Source organism: Lathamus discolor, chromosome 5 (assembly GCF_037157495.1).
Source record: "Lathamus discolor isolate bLatDis1 chromosome 5, bLatDis1.hap1, whole genome shotgun sequence".
NCBI classification, from domain to species: Eukaryota; Metazoa; Chordata; class Aves; order Psittaciformes; family Psittacidae; genus Lathamus; species Lathamus discolor.
The window spans coordinates 6410356-6426395 of record NC_088888.1 but is presented as its reverse complement, the minus strand read 5'-3'; the positions used below and the strand labels follow the sequence as shown (position 1 = coordinate 6426395).

General features: G+C 67.3%; 3 protein-coding genes across 3 annotated transcripts in view; 1 reads left to right on the top strand and 2 right to left on the bottom strand.

The window, feature by feature from the left end:
* Nucleotides 1-1816, top strand: part of LOC136014651 (phosphofurin acidic cluster sorting protein 1-like) — a 42444-nt gene extending 40628 nt beyond the window's left edge. Inside the window, exons 21-25 of the mRNA XM_065679541.1 lie at nucleotides 49-190; nucleotides 361-584; nucleotides 767-880; nucleotides 963-1070; nucleotides 1187-1816. Of these exons, the coding sequence (XP_065535613.1) occupies nucleotides 49-190; nucleotides 361-584; nucleotides 767-880; nucleotides 963-1070; nucleotides 1187-1239 (641 nt within the window). The 3' untranslated portion in view covers nucleotides 1240-1816. The remainder of the gene's footprint in view (nucleotides 1-48; nucleotides 191-360; nucleotides 585-766; nucleotides 881-962; nucleotides 1071-1186) is intronic.
* A 175-nt stretch (nucleotides 1817-1991) lies between these two features.
* LOC136014652 (cullin-9-like) lies at nucleotides 1992-13876 on the bottom strand. Its single transcript, XM_065679542.1, has 29 exons — nucleotides 12862-13876; nucleotides 12605-12759; nucleotides 11870-12388; nucleotides 11597-11732; nucleotides 11009-11199; nucleotides 10487-10868; nucleotides 10091-10286; nucleotides 9595-9802; nucleotides 9298-9491; nucleotides 8998-9215; nucleotides 8624-8855; nucleotides 8193-8298; nucleotides 7682-7909; nucleotides 7436-7526; nucleotides 7182-7353; nucleotides 6867-6972; nucleotides 6377-6472; nucleotides 6111-6286; nucleotides 5812-5945; nucleotides 5574-5744; nucleotides 5202-5317; nucleotides 4576-4758; nucleotides 4296-4444; nucleotides 3771-3981; nucleotides 3511-3676; nucleotides 3248-3393; nucleotides 2977-3094; nucleotides 2445-2647; nucleotides 1992-2364 (listed from the first exon to the last, which is right to left on the bottom strand). Exons 1-29 carry the CDS (start codon nucleotides 13454-13456, stop codon nucleotides 2080-2082), a joined length of 5883 nt encoding a protein of 1960 aa, XP_065535614.1. The 5' UTR covers nucleotides 13457-13876; the 3' UTR covers nucleotides 1992-2079.
* A 500-nt stretch (nucleotides 13877-14376) lies between these two features.
* MRPL2 (mitochondrial ribosomal protein L2) lies at nucleotides 14377-16016 on the bottom strand. Its single transcript, XM_065679540.1, has 6 exons — nucleotides 15750-16016; nucleotides 15525-15666; nucleotides 15322-15437; nucleotides 15122-15232; nucleotides 14711-14784; nucleotides 14377-14621 (listed from the first exon to the last, which is right to left on the bottom strand). Exons 1-6 carry the CDS (start codon nucleotides 15979-15981, stop codon nucleotides 14409-14411), a joined length of 888 nt encoding a protein of 295 aa, XP_065535612.1. The 5' UTR covers nucleotides 15982-16016; the 3' UTR covers nucleotides 14377-14408.
* Between the last annotated feature and the right edge of the window lie 24 nt (nucleotides 16017-16040).

The window sequence follows — 16040 nt, the reverse complement described above, 5'->3', positions numbered from 1 at the left end:
GTCCCCCAGCCTGTTTCCCCCCTCCCAACCCACACTTTTCCTCCCCAGTGGACTCAGATGATGCCACAGTCTGCACCCCGTCCCTGCTGAGCTCAACACCAACTGCCAGTGGAGCAGCCCCCTACGGCAAAGAGACTGTGAGCACCCCACCACCCTCCCCGTCTGTCAGCAGTGGCCTCTCCGGTGCTGGGTAAGGAAGCCCCACGCAGTCTGAGATGCTGGGGTGGGAAGGTTTGGGATGCCTGTGGCCAGGCTGCCACATCCTGGAGTTATGGGGCCAGGGTGTTCCCAGAGCTGTGGGGAGAGAGAGGAGCAAGGGCAGTCACCTGTGTGCTGCATGGTGCTGCCTGTCTTGCCCAGGTCTCTGAGCCCTGGTGTGGAGGTGATGGGCCTGCAGGTGGACTACTGGACAACACAAGGGCTGGACAGAAAGAAGGAGGGCGAGAAGCGGGAGACGGGTATCAAGAACACACTGAAGAGCAACTTCCGCTCACTCCAGGTCAGCCGCATCCCCGGCACGGGGGAGCTGGTGTCCCCTAGCACCATGGCCATGACCGTGGTCACCAAGGAGAAGAACAAGAAAGGTAACCAAGCCCACCCTGGGGTGCTTTCCCGCTGCAGGGCCACAGTCTCTTGCTAAAAGGGCAGGGGGGGAGCCCACAGGAGGGGCAGGGCTGAGACCTGGCCACAGCCGTGGGGTGAGGGCTCCCACCCAGGGCCAAGCGGAGACATCCTCACCTTGGTCCTGTCTGTCCTTGGCCCCCAGTGATGTTCCTGAGCAAGAAGCCAAAAGAGAAGGACCTGGAGCCCAAAAGCCAAGTCATCGAAGGGATCACACGCCTCATCTGCACAGCCAAGCACCAGAACACCATGTTGCGAGGTGAGGGGGCTGGAGAGGGGCAGAGCAAGCGGCACGGGCTGGCTGTGGTGGGGCTGAGCCTCACCGCACCCCCTTGTCTCAGTCTCCATAGATGGGGTGGAGTGGAACGATGTGAAGTTTTTCCAGCTGGCAGCACAGTGGCCAACACACGTCAAGTACCTCCCCGTGGGCATCTTTGGCTACTCGAAGAGTGTGTGAGGCAGGGCAGCCCTGGGATGGAGCTGTGGAGGGTCGCAGGAGCAGCCAGGGAGCTGGACTCACTCTTGTTCCCTCTCTTCTGCGGCCCATCCCCTGCCCGCTCTGCAGCAGAAGATCCCAAACCTGCACCACTCCCTGTGAGCCAAGACCCACGAAGGTGAGGCCAGTGAGACTGGGGCCATGCACCTTCCACCACCAGCCAGGGCACCATGCCACCCGCCTCCTGTGACCCCCAACAGCAGCCTGGGACAAGGGACCCAGGAAGGGCTGTGGGCCCCGCTCTGCCCAGGTCCGCTCCCTGCGCGCCGGGGCCCCAGCTGGGCTGGGCCCAGGCAGGTTCCTGGTGCTGGAGCCAGCAGGATTGCTCATGGGGAGAGAAGAGGTGCTGAGCAGGGCCCCCCAGCACCACACTGCCCCTCGCCAGCCCCACGCTGCCAGGCCTGGCCCTGCCCTACAGGGCTGAGCCGCGGCAGCTTTTCTAGTCCCCTGCAGCCCCACTGCTGCGGCCGGCACGGTGCTGCTGCGGCTGCGGAACCCCGCTCCCCCGGCGCTGCCCTGCGGTGCTCCCATGCACGGGGCACGCGGGCACCGGTTTTGGTTTGGTTGGTTGTTTTTGGTTTTTTTTTTTTTTTTTTTACAAGATTCTATTTTTTTTAAATTTATTGTACGGTTCCTTTTCGGGATTAATTTTAATAAATTAATGCTGGTACCATTACAACAGGGTACATGTGTGTCCATCAGGGCCCCAGCACAGGGCCGGACACAGCTGGCAGAGTGTGTGCACAGGGCACAACTACCACTGCAGCAAGCACAGAGATCAGGGCTGTTGGGCACAGCAGCCAGTGCGCGACCTGGCCACGCTCCGGCCACAGGCGAGCTGAGGTCCCCGACACAAGAATGAACTGAGAGCGGGTGGAACTTGCCTTGTTTATTGACAATAAACCCCACAAGGGCTCAGGAAGAGACAGACCGGACCCAGCCCGCGTCCGTCGGATCCTCCTCTACCTGAAAGTGGAAAAGGTCTGTCTCTTGTCGGCAGAGGCTGGTCTTGCAGCTGTCTTGATCTCAACAGTCTGGAAGGTGACCTGAGGCTGGACATGGGAGGTAGGTGGTGTCGTGGTTTCAGCAGAGATGTATTCCAAGACATGAGGCCTCTCCTCCTGGCGCCGCAGGTGTCCCTGGTTCAGCAGGTGCAGGACACAGGACAGCACATCCACGCTGTGGCAGCAGAAGCTCAGGAACTGCAGCCCTGGCCCCAGCTCACCCTTCTGACAGGCATCAATCACCTACAGCAGCAAGAGAGCCCCACGCTGCAGTGTGGTGCAGCACCCAGGCAGCCCCGCTCTGCCCCTGGAGCCCTCCATACCCTGAACACCAGGTTGTCGATGTGGAGCTGCTTCTCCACCTTGAGGATGCGGGTGATGAGGCAGCACAGGATGTTCCTCTTCCTCTCCAGGGCGCTGACCTCAGCCGTCTCCACCCTCAAGTACCTCTGCTGGGGCAGCAGCCTCAGGTGGCGGCCAGAGGCATGGGCCAGGGCTGCCTGGTTCAGCCGCAGCGTGCCTGGAGCTACACCTGGCCCAGGGTCAGCCAAGCCCCCAGCTGGGAGCCGGAGGAGCCCAGGACCCGTGCGCGGCTGTTGGACCAAACCCTCCCATTGCTGCCATCACAGCTCTAGGCCCCCTCCCTGGCCCCCACACGTGGCCCCAAGCAACAGCACCACGCACCACCCCTGGCCCCAGCCCCACACGTGGCCTTATGCCCGAGCCCCACACACAGCCCTGAGCCCCGAGCACCCACAGACAGGCTCGCTCCAGCCCCCTCCCTTCCCCTCCACCCCAGCACCCACTCAGGGCTCAGACCAGCGCCTCCCAGGGCTGTCCCAGCCCCACACTCACCTCCCGCCGGGCAGCCCCACACCAGGACGCCCTCGCCATGGGTCAGCGGTGCCAGTGCGTGGTGCACCAGGTCAGCAGGGAGCCCTGTGACCTGCAGCAGGGCCTCCACAGCCACCTCCTGCCAGAGGCCAAGACTCACCAGCCACAGCCCAGTGAACAGAGGGCAGCCTGTGCCCCCAGCAGTGCTGCACACCCCACCAGAAGGGAGGACATGGCCCAGCCACGCTCCAGCATCTGCTGCCTTATTACCCCGCGTGTCCCCAGCTCCTACCTCAGCGCTGTTGAAGCACAGCAGGATGTACATCTGCAGCGTGGACACGTGGAGGATGCAGTCTCCAAACTGCAGCTCAGCGTGGCCCAGCCACGTCCACTGCAACCGCCGGGGCTTCGTGCACTCCCAGCCCAGCAGGCTCTGGCCTGCCACAGACAGCATCAGCACAAGAGCCAGCCCTGCCCGGCCCCCAGCACGCCCCTGCCCTCGGGCTGCTCCTGGCCCAGCTGCTGCGCGGGGCCTGGGGGCTGCCCAACACTCACTGCGCCTGCAGAAGTTGGCGAACTCGTCCAGGGGAGAGCTCAGCGCCGCCGAGAACAACCTCTGGGGCTGGTCCATGTGGCAGAGCGGCGACACGGGCCAGCAGCGCGGGGACAGGGCCAGCACCGTCACCTCCGGCGCATCCGCCACCGAGGCGGTCCCCGGTGCCTGGCGCGGGGGCAGGAGCATGGCTCAGGACGGCCCTCAGGAGCCTTGTGAGGAACGCGGGCAGCCCCCAGCTCCCCACGCCAGCAGCACTCACCTCGTCCAGGCCCTGGTCCAGCTCCAGCAGCTGCCTGTCCTGCTCCTGCAGCTGGTAGAGGCGAAACTGCCGCTGGAGCTCCTCCGACTCGGCCAGGTTGCTCAGCATGGCTTGGGGGAAGCGGCTGGGGAAGCACAGCCCAATCTGCTCCACGATGGCTCCTTCCAGCCACGACGGCCCTTGCACCAGGAGCCGGTCACCCAGGTAGTGCCTGCCACAGGTGCCAGCGTCAGGTCAGGGGCCGGCCCCAGCTCCGTGGCCATCAGCCACATGCCAGGAGACAGCCCCGGCCCCGGGCCCGGCAGCACCCATCTCCCCTCTCCACTGCCAGCAGGGAATGTGCCTCCCCAGACCGGCAGCACCTGCGGGCACTCACAACCCTTCCCTCCAGACACCGGAGCTGGGAAGAGCACAGCGGGAGCACCACAGCCACACAGAGCCGGGCTCGGCATCGCCTGCACCGCTCCTGTCACGCCACAGCGGCCCCCAGCCCCCCTGCTCCCATGCAGACACGGCAGCCCTCACCGGTAGAAGTGCTCGAAGGTGTGGGCGAGCTCCAGGCCACTGAAGACAACAAAGGGCTCCAGGATGTGCTGCAGCGGCCGCGTGCTGCCCGCAGCCCCGCGCAGCTCCTGGATCTGCCTGTCCAGGTAGCGGGCAAACCGCTCGCTCACCTGCAGAGGGACAGGGCCGGCTGCGGGGGGGGCTCAACCCGCGGGGCGGCTGCAGGGCCGGGCTGGGGGAGCGGCCCTGGGGGGAGCAGCAGGGAAAGCCCCGGCACTGGGGCCGCGCTCCCTCGACTCACGTGCAGGGCGGTGAGGAAGGAGAGCTGCAGCAGAGCCCCCGCGAAGCCCTGGCCCAGCGCCAGCGCAAAGGCAGCCTGCTGCCCAAAGAGCTCCTCCGTGGCACCGCGCAGGCGCTGGTACAGCCCGCAGTATCGCTCCACGAGGTCTGGGGCCTGCCCGGCTGCCTCCAGGAACCGCTGCACCTGTGGGACACGACAGGAGAGGGGTGAGCCCCACAGCGGGATGTGCATGGGGCCTGCAGGAAGGTCTGCAGTCCCAACCTCACTCTGTTGACACCAACTGCCCAGACCCCGACCAGCAGTCAGCCACCAAGAGCTTGTGGAGAGACAGGAGCACAGCCTAAAGGCTGGGAAGGAACAGGACACTGCCCAGCACTGGAATAAGCAGCCCAGCTCTGTACCCACCTCCCAGCCTGTGGCAAGAGGCTGATGCCTGAGCCCTGCAAACGTAGCAAGCATGGAAGGGCTGTCCCCGACCCCTCCAGGCCTTGCACAGGCCAGGTACAGCCCTGCACCCTCCCCACACAGTGCCCAGGCCACTGTCAAGCCCTGCATGGCACTACACGTGTCCGGTGTGAGCTCCCACGTGCCCTCTCTGGCCCCACAGCCAGCCCCCCAAGCACTACCTGCTGCTGCACCACGCCACGCCAGCACTGCGAGATGCCCCACAGGCTGCCTGACTTCTCCACCATCTCCTTCGCAGGCCTGGCCGGCTCCTCCTTGTTCTTCCCCTGCTTCCCACCTGCCAAGGGACAACACCGGGCTCAGCGCGGCCCCACGGGCAGGCCCCGCGCACTGACCGCCAGCAGCCTCCCCTCTCCCTGCGGGCTCAGTGCAGAGCAGATTCCAAGCGGCCACAGCCACTGCAGGGGCACGGCCACAAGCCCTTCCCGGCTCTGGGGCCTCCGGTGCCACTGGGCCCTCCCCAAGCCCCCCAGCAGATGCCCACGGCCACAGCCCGGTGCTCCGGGCCAGCGCCATCCCAGCCCCACGCTCACCTCGCGCCTCCTCCGGCTCCCGGCCGCCGGGGTCCACGTGCACCAGGAGCTGGGTCAGGCGCCGCACTCGGGAACCAAAGGCAGCAGCGGGGCTCGTGGCGCGGCGCGGCGGCTCCACGCTCTCCAGGTACTCGCTCAGCAGCCAGGCCAGGGCGCTGACGCCGTCGGGGTCTGCGAGGAAACCAGGCTCAGAGCGGCTGCCTCAGCCTGGGCAGGGGCCCGCGAGAGCACAGGGTACCTGGGCTGGTGATGCTCTGCACCAACGGGGTCACCAGGGCCTCCCAGCACGTCCTGCCCAAGGCCCGCGCCGCCTCCTCCTCGGGGAGGAAGCGCTCGGCGAAGCCCTGCTCGTGCCGCAGCGCCCGGTTCAGCCTGCAACAGCGACCGGGCAGCACACGGTGCTGCTGATGCCTCGGGCGCTCCCGGGACAGCAGCGCGGCGCCTTGCCGGGCGCATCGGCGCGGAAGCCCCGCTCGCCCCACAGCCAGGGCGCCTCAGAGACCAGGGACGCGGTGGCACAGCGAGGACACAACTCACCTGCCAAAGAGCTGCAGCAGTCGCCCCCGGTCCCAGCAGATCTCCTGGCACCAGGCATGAGCCCGAGCAGTGCAGGAGAGGAGCGCCCGCTGGCACAGCTTCTCCTTGAAGACGGGCCAGAAAGTGGGCTTGGGACCCAGCACCTCGATGCCACGCACACGGGTGTCGATGCCGCCCTGGGGGACAGAGCAACCCTCAGCTCCTCGGGCATGGCCCCAACACCACACACGCTGCCAGCTCCCTGCCCCAGCCTCCTGCTCCCCTACCTGCTGGCAGCGCTTCACCCGGATCTGGATGACGGGCCAGAAGCGGCTCATGTTCTCCAGCAGGATCACTCGGCTGTCTGACGGCAGGATGGTCACCTACAGGCAGGCAGAGAGCCCTCAGCGAGACAAGGGGCAGGCACCAGCCACCCTGCGCGCTCCCCTGAGCACCCTGTTAGAGCCGTGGCCTCTGTCCCTCGCCAGGAGCCCCGACGCAGCCCAGAGGCACCCCCCGCCAGGGCCCCCCTCCTGGCCAAAAGCCCCAGCACACCAGGCTGCTGTAGCCCAGGCTGCAGCATTGCCCGTGCCCAAGCCTCCAGCACCCCCTGACTACAGCAAGGCGGCCCCTGCAGCACAGCTCCCGCCACCCCCGCCTCCCCACGGGGCATCTCCCAGGGCCCCACGCCAGGACAGGACCTTGCTGGAGCACAGCAAGGACCAGCCCACGGCTCCCACGCAGCCCCATGGCCTCAGCAGCCCTCAAGGGACTCACTGCATTGAGCTCAGTTCTGATGGTGGCAGGGCTGTCTCCCCCCAGCACCACGACACGGGCCGGCATGTAGCTGGAGTCCTCGCTGGCCACCAGCATGCTCATCTCCCTGCAGCACAGCAGACGTGGTGCTGCCCAGCAGCCCCCACCTCCCCTGCCCCGGCCCCTGCCAGCCCCACACCCACTGCCCACATCCAGCAACCCCCAGGACAGGGACCGCAGGGCAGGGCTCACACAGGGGCCCAAACCCCTCCTCCCCGCAGAGCCGCCTGCCCCTGGTACCCAAGGCCCCTCCGAGCTCTCCCAGCCCAGCCCCACCTGACCACCACACCGCACTGCATGTGCACGGTGATGAAGTGGGAACCGGTGCTGCCGTTTGACTCCCAGTAGGTCATGGGGTTCCTGTCCGTGAGCTTGCTGGCCCTGTGGGGGTTGGAAGAGACCTCCACCTTCTCCCAGCACTTCTCCTCCTTTACTTCCACGCTGGAGCCTGCACGAGAAGCACACGGAGCCTCCAGCAGCCAGGCCGGCAGGTGCCAGGCAGGGCTTCAGCTCCCGCTCACCGCACTCACCTCGGCACAGGTTGTGCAGAAAGACATCAAACAAGGGGATGCTGATGGGCCGGTGGCTCCGGCGGTGCTCCTCAATCTGCCCCAGCACCAGCTACGGGATGGGGCGAGGCTCTGACCGGGGGCCCTGGGTCTTCCTCCCCTCACCCCCCACAGGGCTGCGGCAGGCAGAGGGCAGGAGGCTGCCCCTCGGTGCCAGGGCCGCTGGATGGCCCCGAGACCCAGGGCCCCGGCCCCCCCGAGGCGCACCTGGATGCAGCCGGCCAAGATGCTGCTCATCAGCTTCTTGGAGATGCCGGCGTGCTTCTCGCAGTCGGTCACCAGGGCGAGCAGGGCTGGCGCCAGTGGCGGGGCCGTGCTGTGCTTGTTCAGGGCTTTGGCCAGAGCCTCGTGGGTGCCCACGCAGCACATCACCACCGCGCAGTCCTTGCTGGCAGTGCCCAGGCGGTGCAGGAAGCCAACGACTTCCTGCAGCACCTGCGGAGCAGCAGCCGTGAGCAGCTGGGATCGGCCAGGCCCAGCAGCAGCAGCAGCAGCAGCAGCAGGCGGCGGTGCTGCCGCGCTCCATCCCCTCCACCCCGACACCGCAGCAGCACCGCTGGAGCCGCGCGAGGCACGGCCAGGGCAGTGCCAGCAGCCGGGACACAACCACAGCTGCCGCTCCCCCCCTCTCCTGCTGCAGTGCCCGCAGCAGGCCGGGCTGCTGCCGCCAGTGCTCCGCCAGCACAGAGCACCGAGCACATCCCTGTGCACCCCTCACCTCCCGGTCGCTGCTGTGGGTGCTCAGGGAGGACACACAGGGCTCCACGCACTCGTGCCAGGGCAGCACATCCTCCTGGCACCCGTCCAGCATCTTGTTCAGGATCCTGGGGCACACAGGGGCTCACTCAGGCCACGGCACGCAGGCGGGGGGGTGTCGGAGGCAGCCCCGCTTCCCTGCCCCTCTGGGAAGCCAACAGCCCACGGGGAGCCTCGCCTCCCCTGGTGCCTCAGGCACCCCTCGAGCACCCAGGGACGTGCTGCTGCACCCCCACGCGGCCGGCGCCCCGGGGCACCCCAGTCGGCACCCCCGTAAGCGCTGGGCTGCACCCGCCCCGCCGAGGAACGGCCCCACCGGGCCCCAGACCCGCACCGCGTGCCCCCAGCATCGCCCCAGCACCCGCAGCCCCGCTGCGGAGCCCCGGCACCCACCGGAGGACGCTCAGGCTCACGGCCTTCTCTGCCCCCAGCAGCTCGAAGCTGCGCAGCAGCGCCCGGAAGCAGCTCTGGTCCCGCAGCAGCCGCGCCGCCTCGGCAGAGGGGACAGGGCCCTGGCCGCAGAGCTGCCGCTCCAGGGCCGCCAGCACGTCCCTGGACAAGACGCCGTCCCCCAGGCCGCTCAGGAGCCTCCGCACGTCCCCCGGGTCCAGCGGGGCCTCTCCGCCTGCCACGACAAGGACACGTGGGCCCGGCCCAGGCCCCCGCTCGCGAGGCGGCAGCGGGTGCCCGGCGCTGCCCTGCGCGGGGACGCGGCCCTGCCCGCGGCACAGCGGGGCCGTGGCACGGCGGGGCCGGGCGGCTGCTACCTGCGCTCTGCGGGCCGTGGGGCAGCCCGTGCTCCGCGAGGCGGTTGATGGCGCCGAGGGCCAGCGCGGCGTGAGGGCAGCCGGGGCTCTGCCCGTCCCTCCAGCAGCTCTGCAGCACGGCGGGGAGGTCGCAGCTCGCCAGCTGCTCCGCCAGGGCCCGGTGCCCGTCCATGAGCACGCTCACCACCAGCAAGCCGTTCCGCACGCCCGAGGAGCCCCTGCAGGGACACAGCGATGCGGGCGCCTTCCTCCCCCGGCACCCCCCGACCCGCCCCTGCCGCCCTCCTCTCCCTGCCCTACCCGGGGACCCTGCGCATGGCGCTCAGGGCGGCGGGGACGGCGCTCAGCAGGTTCGCGGAGCCCTTGCCGGAGGCAGAGCCGATGCTGGCGAAGATCTCCCGAATCAGCTGCGTGTCCTCCTGCTTCAGGGGCGAGGGCTGCCCGGCGGCACCTCCTGCCTCGCCGGCCACAGCTCCCACCAGCACCTTCAGGGCCTGCAAGCACAGCAGCAGCCAGGAGGGCAGCGGGCACCTCCGGCACACCGGGCTGGGCCCGCAGCCTGCCCGCCACCCACAGCATCCCCTCCGCCGCACTCACTGCCAGGCCAGCCTGCTGCACCAGGGCGGAGGAGGCGTGCTGCTGCATGCAGGACAGCACGGCCCGCACACCGCCCTCCATGGCGAACGTCACGCGCCAGTCGTACTTGGCCATGAGCAGGGCCAGCAGCCGCAGCGTCACCACCGCCACGGCCTTCTCTGCCGCCTCCGTGGCCAGCAGCTCCACTGCCGCCTTCACCAGCTTCTCCCTGCACGGGAAAGGACACCTCGGCAGGAGCCTCCTGGCACCACCACCGGCACGCCGACACCTCGCACCCTGCCCGTCACCTTCTCCCTGCCCACATGGCTCGGCCGTGGCTGGGTCAGCCCCAGCAGTGAGCCTGCCTGGGCCAAGGGGACGCAAGATCCGGCTTTCTTCTTGCTGAGCAGGCAGGGACACACCGGCCTTCCCACTCCCAGCACCAGCACTGCCCCCCACCCTGCCGACACAGCCCTGCCCATCGGGCAGGAGGGGGGCACAGCACCCCACAGCTCACCCAACGCTCCTGGTCCCCAGCCCGCTCTGGGCTTTGCTGCCTTGCTGCTCGGGCTCCTCCTCCAGGATCTTCGTAATGTGCTTGAGCCCCGTTAAGCGCAGCCCCAGCTCGGAGCTGCTGCTCTGGATCACATCCACCGCGGCTGCGATCTCGGCCAGGGAGCCCCTCTCGCTCACCCCCTCGGAGCTGCCCAACGCTGGCGGAAGGAGGGACGGACGCAGGTGTCAGGGCAGCAGTCGCACCCCCAGCGACTCCCAGGGTGCCACGCACCCACAGACCAGACCCACGGCCTTCCCGTCCCCAGGCAACCTGCAGCTGCCTGCCCTGCCCTGCCCTGCCCACAGCTTTCCTCCTTGGAGGCAATGGAGCTGCCTCCGGCGCGCGGCAGGCCATTACCTTTGCTCTGCTCCTCCGTCACCTCTGGCAGCAACAGCCCTTCCTTCTCCAGGAGCTCGCTGAACAGCTCAGAATCCGACTTCTCCACCACAGCGGGGGCTCGGGGCGGCCCTGCGCCTGCGGGCAGCTCTTCCTTCGCTGCCTCGGCCACTGTGGTGGCTTCAGGGCTCCTGCAGCCGGCACCCTCCGAGGACACCGCGGTGCTCCGGGCGCCTTCCTGCTCAGCCGCCCTGCTGAGGGAGTACTTGGCGTAGACGTGGGAGCCGCGCAGGTCGCTCTGAGCCCTGCCCTGGCAACGCTCCTCCAAGACCTGCAGCACCTTCTGGGCCAGCTCCACAGGTACCGACAGCTGGACCAGGGCTTCTTCATCCCCCTGCGGCAGCTGCACAGACGGCGTCACATCAACCCTCACGGGCTCGCCACAGACCCCGCGCTTCTGGTGACAGCCACAGCCAGAGCGGGCAGAAAAGCTGCAGCACCGGAGGCCCCCAGCCGTTTCCCCAGTGCAGGCTCTCCCCATACCTGCTCCCCCTGCTCCTGCTGGATGATGCACATGACCTCTTGCTGCTCCTGCGCCTCCAGCTTCTTCACAAAAAACAGCAGCTCCCACCACTCGGCACGGCTCAGGGCCTCTGCAGCCTTGGTCGACCGCTCCCCCAGGTAAGGCAGGGAGTACAGCCCCCCAGAGGGCTTGCAGAAAAACGGCTGCGCAACTGCAGGAGGACAGAGCAAAGCAGGGCACCGTCAGCTCTGCCCATTCCACCATCCTCTGCTGCACACCCCACGTTCCCCAGAGAAAGAGCTCTCTCCGCTGCCCCACAGACTGCTGTGGGAAAGGCAGGTGACAGGAGGGCAGCCAGAGAGGGGGAGCGAGCTGGGAGGAGACCCTAGAAGCTGTAGAGATGGGGATGACCATCATCACTTGAACCTCTTTAGGATGTACAACAAAAACGCTCAGAATGGGCACCTCTAGCTCACTGCTGCCCCAGTGCCTGCACCAGGCAAGGCAACGCGCTCACAGCCCCGGCACCAGCAGAACCCGCAGTGCCAGCGTGCAGCTGCACGAGGGTTGGGGAGCAAAGCTGCGGGCCCAGCTGAGGGACTGCTCACCTGCCGCCAGCCTGCAGTTGTGCGTCAGGGTGGACGCCTTCTCCTGGCCCCCACGCTCCTCTTGCCCTGAAGAGCCAACGATCTCCACCATGTGCCAGTGAACCCAGTACGTACAGCCCAGGGCTTGCCAGTACACCTGAGGAGGAGAGCGCGACGCACGCCCGGCTGAGGGAAGGCAGGTCCAAGCCCGCTGCTCCCACACGTGGTTGCGCGCTCCCTGCACGCAGCACGGCGGGCAGAGCCGACAGCCCGCGCCAGCCCCGCGGAGGGTACCTGCACGGGCGGCGTGCCGTCGTTGCTCTGCCGGAAGTCGCCCTCGTCGCCCGCGCTGACCTGCTCATAGTCCTCCAGCATGCGCACCCGCATGCCCCGCACCAGCCGCGCCTGCACGTACTCCACGTAGCTGCTGCGGCTCGGGAAGGCCGAGCGCGTCTTGAAGACGACGGGCTCCTTGGGTGCGGGAGCGGGGGCTGCTTGAGCAGCGCTGCACGGGGCGGCCCTGTGCTGGAAGATGGAGCGCGCGGCGCGAGGCTGCGGCTCCTGCTGCGGCGGCAGCTCTGCCTTGTGGCGGTGGCCCCAGCCCATCACGTGCACCAGCTCCGAGATGAGGTTTGCCATGGCCATGCTGAACTCAAACTCCTGCCGCACACGGCTCTTCTCCTCAGTGAGTGGGCTGGGCACAGCGCCGGCCTGCTGCTCCCCTCCCTGCTCCACATCACCGCTGAGCTTGTCCACGAGAGAAGTGACGCACAGGTAGCGCTTCACCAGCACCAACAGCAGCTTCCCAGGGATCTGCAACAAGCACGGCTCTCACACTCTAACCGTGACAGCTCTGCACCAGCAGGCAGCAACAGAGACCTCTCAGCTCACCCTCATCTCCCTGCTCAGACACTCCATGGCTGAGCCCTCCGACACCCCTCAGCTTCAAGCCAGACCCAGATGCTGGGCCAGCTCTCCCAGTACCCAAGTCCTTATCAGCAGCCCCAGGGCTGGCGGGGCTGCTCCTACCTGGGGAAGGTGAATCCCCTCAAAGGACATGCAGTGCTCCTCAGAGGATATTGTGTCAGCAAACAGCTCCAGCAAGGTGTAGCGACTGTCAAAGTCCATGTGCTGCTCAATGCCATCCTGCTGGCTCAGAGACAGCAGGACATTGGCCCAGCTCCCTGCAACAACAGAAACTTTTTAGGCTCCCTAAAGATAACCCCTACGAAAGGGCTGGCACCCCTCAGCTGCCCTCAGGGACAATGAGCAGCAGCAGCCCCCACCTGCATCATGCGAAGCCAGGGCCCTCAGCATCTTGCCAGCACTGTGGCGGATTTGCTTGTCCTTGTGGCACAGCATCTGCATCAGCAAGTCGAGGGCTCCCGTCTCCTTGAAGGCACCCACCAGCGAGCCGATGCTGGCGTACGCGCTCAGCACGTGGATGATGTTGAGGATGGAGGACGCGGGGGCCCGGGACTCGGCCATCTGCCGGCCCGCTCGCTGCACCAGGCTCCTGACATCAGCCTTCATCTCCAGCAGCGAGGCTTCATCCCCCAGGACGTCCGCAGCGGACGGGCTGGCTGCCTTCTCCCCTGTCACACGCTGCCCTTCCAGCTTCCTCTGGTCCAGCAGCGCCAGGCAGCTGGCACAGACCTCTTCCGCAGACATCCACATGGAGACGTTCTCCAGCTTCGTCTCCGCAGAGGAGGTGCTGCTGCCGCCCGCTGCTCTCTCCTCCAGGCTGACGATGCTCCACCGGATCAGGTACTCGGGCTGCCCATCGTGGCCTCGCCGCTGCCGCAGCAGCTCCTCCGGGTAGGCCTGCAGTTTGTGTCCCAGGGGCACCAGCAGGTTGCCATTATGCCTCTCATTCACCATGATGGGAAGCGTGCCTGCAGAGGCAGAGGGGGAGCAGGAGCTGGGGGGTGGTGGCTGAGGTTCGGGCTTTGCTGTGCCTGATCCTGTGGATCTGTGCTTGTAACGGGACCCGTTAACAGCTCAAACGTGCTCTAGGGCTGCCTGTGCCCACGGCCGCTGTTGGAAGCCCCTAACGCAGCCCTGGCAGAGCGAGAGCTCCCAGGGCACCCTGGCCCTGCCCGGTCTCATCTCACTGCCGGAGCCCCCACTGGGCTTCACGGGCCGGGCTGCCGGCCCTCGGGGCTCCGGAACGAGCCCTGTTGTTTAGGCTCGGCCCAGGATAACCAGGCCAAGCCGGGCCCGGCCGCAGCTCCGACCCGCCACCCTCCTCCGCGGGGCCGCGCCGGGCCGCGTTACCTCCAACAGCAGCTCCCGCGGCGCTTCCGGGTCGGCAGGCGCGCATGCGCAGTGCCCACCCGACGGGGCGTGAGGCGTGCTTGGAGCAGTGCCGTGTCCGCGGCGGAACGGGCGGCACCGCGGTCTCGGGCGGTGTGGAACGGGACGGGACGGGACGGGACGGGACGGGCAGCAAGGGAACGGAGATTGGGAAACACCGAGGACGGCACTACCGGGACCGCGAGTGCCGCGGCTGCGCTTCCCCAGCGGGTCGTCCTGGCTGCAGCCACCGTGCTGCCTTTACCACCCAGCTGCCCGCTTGGCTTCACTGCTCCGTGAGCTGAGGGAGAGGAGAGCCCGGCTGCCCCATAGCCGGGTTTGGCAGGATTGCGCAGAGCTCTGACCCCACCAGCATCCCACTACGAGCTCAAGCCAAGGCAGCTCACAGCCCCACATTCATCTCCTGGCAGGGGCTGAACAAATCCCATGGGGAAAGCACCCACCCGAGGCCCTGTGCAGAAAAGGCAGCAGTAAGGCAACAGTGGTGGTGTTGGGAACATTTTATTGGCCACCGACATCACTTCTGTGCCGCGACCCGCGGCAGGTTGACGTAGCTTTTCATGGGAGGGATAGGTTTGATCTTGCGCCCGGCCCAGCCACTTTTGCGATGCCACAAGCCTGTGTGCGGGCGCTTGCCCAGCCAGCGGTTCCGTCCTGCCTTCCCGATCACCCGCTTGTTGTGGTCGACATTGGACACGCGGCCCACTGTGGCCACGCAGGTCTCCAGCACCTAGGGGACAGGGAAGAGCTGCAGGCCTCCCTGGGAACGCACATCTTTGTGCCCAGGCAGTCAGGTCAGGGACAGCGTGGCTCCTCTACCTGCATGTGCCTCTTTGAAGGCAGCTGCACGATGGCCGTCCCATTCACTTTCCTCAGCAGCACCCCACAAGTCCCTGCAGCAGGCAAGAGGAGAGTAGGCAGCTATCCCAAGCAGCAGGACAAAGTATCCCACCCTATGGTGAGCACATCCCTGTGCTGGGAACTCCCCAGAGCCCCTGCTGTTGCCCTTCTGGGCGCACTTCTTGCTGAATACAGAATGTCCAGGCATCACCAGCCAGCAACAGGGCAGAGCTGCCCCTGCCTCTCAGGAGGGCTTGTTCTGCACTATAATACAGCGAGGAGAGCACAGGAACTCCCTGTCACTGGCCAGGCAGTGTCCCCCTGCCATTCTCTCCATCTGCCCTAAGCCAAAACTGGCTACCAACAGCGGGTCCCTGCCCAGAGACACACCGGCTGCCCGGATGTACTGCGCTCCCTTCCCAGGGTGGCTCTCCAGGTTGCAGACCAGCGTGCCGACAGGCAGAGCCCCCAGCGGGTAGGCGTCCCCTTCGTTGGCTGACACTGGAAAACAGAAGCAGATACATTGCTTGAGGAGCAGCACACCTGACCCTGGCAGGGCTGGGCCGTGCCCCCCTGGCCCCGCTGTTCACCTGCCATCCTGCCGATGTGCGAGGAGTTCTTGATGATGTCCCCTGGCTGCATGTTCTCCGTGGCGATGATCCAGCGCTTCCGATTGCCGCCGGCCACCAGGGCTATGTCTGCCGACCTGCACAGGGACCCGCCGTGGGTGGGTTGAGGTGGGGCTCACCACAAGACGCCAGGACCCGGGGCAGAGCCCTCATCCCGCACTCGCCTGCAAGGGTCGTATCGGACGGCGATGACCTTCTCGCTGAAGGGCTGCGCCGGGGCTCCCTCCTCGTAGCGCAGCCGCTGGAAGTCGATCATTCGGTACCGCCGCTTGTGTCCGCCGCCGATGCCCCGTACGCGGATGCGGCCTGCGGGGACAGAGGAAGGGACTGCATGCGGGAGCACCCCGGCACTGCCCCGGCGAGGCCCTGCCCGACCCTGGCCCGCCCACCTGTGTGGTCGCGCCCGCCCGTCTTCTTCATGCCCACGGGGCGCACGGTGTACTTGACCCGGCACTTCCACATGGGGTCTCTGGTGTAGCACGGCGCCGAGCCGCTCAGCGCTCGGCAGGCAGCTGCCAGCGCGGCCCCCGGCAGATGGGGCCCGGGGCCCGGCGGAAGGGCCCGGGGCCGGGCCGCCGACAGCACCAGCGCCCCGAAAGCCCGACACAACCCCGCCGCCATCGGTGCCGCCGCTGCGCCTGCGCAGGGCCGGGGCGGAGCGGGGCTGCCCCGGGGGAGGC

Coding starts and splice junctions, on each gene's coding strand:
- LOC136014652 (XM_065679542.1), bottom strand. CDS start 13,456: ATGGTGAATGAGAGGCATAATGGCAACCTGCTGGTGCCCCTGGGACAC. Junction 9,216..9,297: donor GCCATGCGCAGGGTCCCCGG/GTAGGGCAGGGA, acceptor GTGTCCCTGCAG/GGGCTCCTCGGGCGTGCGGA. Junction 4,759..5,201: donor GTGGCGTGGTGCAGCAGCAG/GTAGTGCTTGGG, acceptor CGTGTCCCACAG/GTGCAGCGGTTCCTGGAGGC.
- MRPL2 (XM_065679540.1), bottom strand. CDS start 15,981: ATGGCGGCGGGGTTGTGTCGGGCTTTCGGGGCGCTGGTGCTGTCGGCG. Junction 15,667..15,749: donor GGGCGGGCGCGACCACACAG/GTGGGCGGGCCA, acceptor CTGTCCCCGCAG/GCCGCATCCGCGTACGGGGC. Junction 15,233..15,321: donor GCACATCGGCAGGATGGCAG/GTGAACAGCGGG, acceptor TCTGTTTTCCAG/TGTCAGCCAACGAAGGGGAC.